At 43.2% G+C, this 4,458-nt stretch overlaps 1 protein-coding gene across 1 annotated transcript; it reads left to right on the top strand.

The window, feature by feature from the left end:
* The first annotated feature begins 1,091 nt into the window (after positions 1 to 1,091).
* Positions 1,092 to 4,226, top strand: LOC143610202 (GRAS family protein RAM1-like). Its single transcript, XM_077084743.1, has 2 exons — positions 1,092 to 2,028; positions 3,093 to 4,226. The coding sequence occupies exons 1-2, from the start codon at positions 1,111 to 1,113 to the stop codon at positions 4,209 to 4,211; spliced, it is 2,037 nt and encodes a 678-aa protein (XP_076940858.1). The 5' UTR covers positions 1,092 to 1,110; the 3' UTR covers positions 4,212 to 4,226.
* Positions 4,227 to 4,458: the final 232 nt, after the last annotated feature.

Raw genomic sequence — 4,458 nt, 5'->3', positions numbered from 1 at the left:
ATATTGATTTTTATTAATCTTAATTATCATCTTTTGGTCACTACCAGCCCCAACTAACGAATTGGCTGCTGGCGGTCCAAACTTTTAACATAGTTGTACCTAATGGCCCGCAACTAACAGAATCCTAATGTCGTTACTTTCAGGTCGCCGGAAAAACGTTTTTGGCCGGAAAACTCAAATTTTGTCTCGAAAACTCAACATTTTCGTCCCAAATATCCTGGTAACTTTGTATCGGACCTTAGGAACCTTTTTATAGTAAAAGCCTCAATTATTGAGGTCACCGGAAACCCTAGAACCATCATCGGAATCGGTTGATGGTGCACAAGTGGTGGTAGTTGGTTGGCGGTGAGTCAATTGGTGGTGGTGGCAGTGTTCAGCTGGTGTTTTCTAGCAGCAAATTTGACTTTTCCGGCCAAAAACGTTTTCCGACGACCTGAAAAAGGTTGCAAAAGTCGCTAGGCAAACCCTAGGCGGTCGATTGGGGAGTTGGGAGTACTCGACCTTAGTCGGTGAGTACTCGGCCTTAGTTGTTGAGTACTCGGGGATGGCTCACTGAGAAATCGGCCTAGGCGGGGATTACTCGTTGAGTACTCGGCCCCCAGGCGCGAATTTTACAACAATGCATGAAACTAACGGCGTTAGGATTCTGTTAGTCGCGGATCATTAGGAACAAATACGTTAAAATTTAGAATCGTCAGTAGCCAATTCATTAGTTGGGACCAGTAGTAACCAACAGACACTGGTTAAAGACTAATAAAACCAATAATACTAATATAAAATTATTAAGGCTAGCAGGACACAAAGAAGAATGAGCCAAGGTATGTGATTGAGAAAATTAGAGCCAGCCGGCCCACAAGATCCAAAAATCTTAACACCTAGTTTAAATCTTTGGATTTTCCCGTGCACAAGAAGATGTGCTAATCTTGACAAATTTGCACCCACCAAATGACTGCCCTCCAACACCACCATTGTCTTATACCTTCTCATTTCACCCATAAAACACCAACACCTTAGCCTCAGCTTCAAACTTTCTATAACCATAACCCTCTAACTCAGTAACTCTAATAACTCTAACTCTTAACACCTAACACATTCCATCCATCTCCCACAATGATCCATGCCACCATGAATACTTCTTTACCGAACGACGTCAACGCTCTCATTACCGAAAGCTCATGCTTAAAACTCCAACCAACGTCCCCGCAAGAACCCGATCATAACCCCAAGAATACCACAACACCTCCACCACCACCGTCGCAATCTTCGTCTTCCTCCGATCTTGTACCTTCTAGTCTTACCTTCCCTTCCTTAAAATATGAACCACTAGAACCACAAGGTGATATGGAGATACAATCTCCCGACACTAATGCCTTGTGGGAGTCGTTCTTCTCCGAACACCTTGAGTCCGATTTCATGATCTCCTCTCCGGTCCGAACATCACTTCCTTCATGCTCCCAGTCTTCAAATTTTAACTATTACCCGAATAATAACGGACACGGACACTTGGGACCGTTTAATAACAACATAAACAACAATAATAATAGCAAAGCAAAAGGGATGAGTCCGGTTCAACGAGTGTTTAGTAACTGTAACTCCCCTAACAACCAGTTCATGGAAGTCGAGACGATTTCATTACCTGCACTCGAAAACTTCTTGGACGATTTCGATGGGGATGATGATTTCTTGGGTACCATTGCGGGAGGGAGTTCATCGGATCAGTCGTATGATCCTCTAGCCACAATCCCAGCCTTAATGGATTGCTTGACATTGCCCAGCCCTTCAAGGTTTTACGAAGAGGCTCATAGGGCGACCGATGATCATGATCAGATGTATCATCAAACCCGACCTGCACCTTCGCATGCGCCACTCATGGAACAACTAGAGCGAGAGAGACGAGAAGAAAAACAAAGCAGACGACAACAGCAGCAGCAGCAACAACCACGACAGCATGTGCCGTCACGACTACAACCTCAGCAATCGCAACTGATGAGCCATAACCATCTCATGGTTCCCCCGGTTGGCCAAGAGGTTTACTTTCGATCCTTTATATATGTCATGAAAATCATGAACGCAATCATTTTGACACATATATTTAAAAAAGGAATATTAGCGACGAAATAACCCCTAACTTATTTAATTTGGACATAACCAATGAGATTATACCACATAACCTCTATGGGCTCCGCTAGACACCAAGGGAGCCAGTTGGCACCTCCATATAATTACACTGTTTTGAACAGGCTATGAAGGTGCCTAACTGCCCAAGACAAGCCTAGCAAGGCATGTCAGGCACCTGTGGAGCATTGTCAGACAAGAAACACTCTTTGCCCGCTTATTCACCTTTGGGCACCTCTATAATCCACATAAGACGCGTGTCACGAGGAGTAGAGAACCTGCACGGCTCCCTTGGTGCTAAAGGTGCACAAAGAGCTTATGTGGCCAAATTCTACTAACTATACGCCTATGCCGATGACTATAATGGTTGACCTAAAATTCCATGCATGTTCTAAGAATGTTCTAGTCAAAGATGTTTATTTTGGTAATTTTTTCTTACAAAGATAATTAAGAATTTAAGGCTTATAAAAGTATACATATCCAAAACCAACCAATTAGGTGACCCCAAATTCGCAAAGCCTACTAGTTATTATCTGGTAGAAAAAAAACTTTGAAAAGTATACGGGTTCACAAAAACAGCCAATCAAATCAATAAAGCACGTTAAAGTTGGCTAAAAACCGAGGGTAAATGCCGATACGTCACACATCTAATTATTAGATAGCCTATTTTGTAGAACCCTTTTTGTGTATTGATGTTTTAGTTAGGTTGAAAACTACTTAGCTCCCTTATCTGATGGCTAAAATTTAACCGGTACTTTAGACGTGCAATTATCGTATTGGTTGTTTTGTAGACCTCTTGTAATTTTTATTGTTTTTAAATGCTAATTAAAAACCGGCCTCCTTGCGGCTCAGTTCATTTGGCGTTTTCTGAGTGGTTGGTTTTGAATGTCTATTATTGAAGGACTAAAATTCAATGCCTAGTATGCGTATAGTTAACTACGATTTTTAGCGTTGATTAAACGAATCGTGTGTAACAGGAGCATGACAGTGGACTTCAACTAGTGCACCTTCTTCTAGCCAGTGCAGAAGCAGTAGCTAAAGAGGATTTCATGTCAGCTAGAAAATACCTACACCACCTCAACCGTGTCGTCTCCCCACTCGGTGATTCAATGCAGCGTGTCGCATCATGCTTCACCGAGGCCCTCGCGGCCCGTCTTGCAGCCACCCTCGCCACAAAACCACCCTCGTCCACCCCAAAGTTCACTCCTTTCCCACCTAATGCAATGGAGATCCTAAAGATCTATCAAATTGTTTACCAAGCCTGTCCTTACATTAAGTTTGCTCATTTCACTGCAAACCAAGCTATCTTTGAGGCATTTGAAGCCGAAGAGCGCGTACATGTCATTGACCTTGATATCCTCCAAGGCTACCAATGGCCGGCTTTTATGCAAGCTTTAGCAGCTAGGCCCGGTGGACCACCGTTTCTTAGGATCACTGGTATCGGTTCTTCTCCAGAAAACGTTAGGGAAACCGGACGTTGCTTGACAGAGCTAGCCCACTCTCTCCATGTCCCCTTTGAGTTCCACCCGGTGGCTGAGCAGTTAGAAGACCTAGAGCCACACATGTTTAACCGAAGAGTTGGTGAAGCCCTTGCGGTTAACTCAGTAAACCGGCTTCAACGAGTCCCGGGTCATTGCCTTGGAAACTTATTAGCAATGATCCGAGACCAGGCCCCTAATATTGTGACGATTGTGGAGCAAGAAGCGAGCCATAACGGGCCTTACTTCTTGGGTCGGTTCTTGGAAGCGCTGCACTACTATTCGGCTATCTTTGACTCACTTGATGCAACATTCCCGGCTGACTCGCCTCAACGGGCTAAGGTAGAGCAATATATATTTGCACCAGAGATACGGAACATAGTGGCTTGTGAAGGGGCCGAGAGAGTGATGAGGCATGAGAGGCTGGAGAAATGGCGGAAGATTATGGAGGGAAAAGGGTTTGAAGGGGTGGCACTGAGTGAAAACGCGGTGACTCAATCAAAGATATTACTTAGTTTGTATTCGTGTGACGGGTACAGGTTGACCGAAGATAAAGGTTGTTTGTTGTTAGGATGGCAAGATAGATCAATTCTTGCTGCTTCTGCATGGAGATGCTAGCTAGCTGATACATATATGCATGCCAACATTACTTTCTTTCACAGTAAATTTATTTTGTTATGTTTCCCTTTTTATTTTTAGTCTGGGCCTCGTATGAAATTGCGGAAATTAGTAGAGGCCAAAATGAAAAAGGAAAACAATGTCATGTAACTTTTATATCATAAAAATAAAAGTATAATATTATATATTTAGCAATTTTAGTGCTGGAGTTAGTACTTAGTACTGCAACCAACTACAAGTAGTTACT

The sequence above is a fragment of the Bidens hawaiensis genome, unplaced genomic scaffold (genome assembly GCF_021521415.1).
Source record: "Bidens hawaiensis isolate Kalapana, Puna unplaced genomic scaffold, B.hawaiensis_p1.1 tig00024998_1, whole genome shotgun sequence".
NCBI lineage: Eukaryota > Viridiplantae > Streptophyta > Magnoliopsida > Asterales > Asteraceae > Bidens > Bidens hawaiensis.
This window is presented reverse-complemented; position numbering and strand designations above follow the sequence as displayed.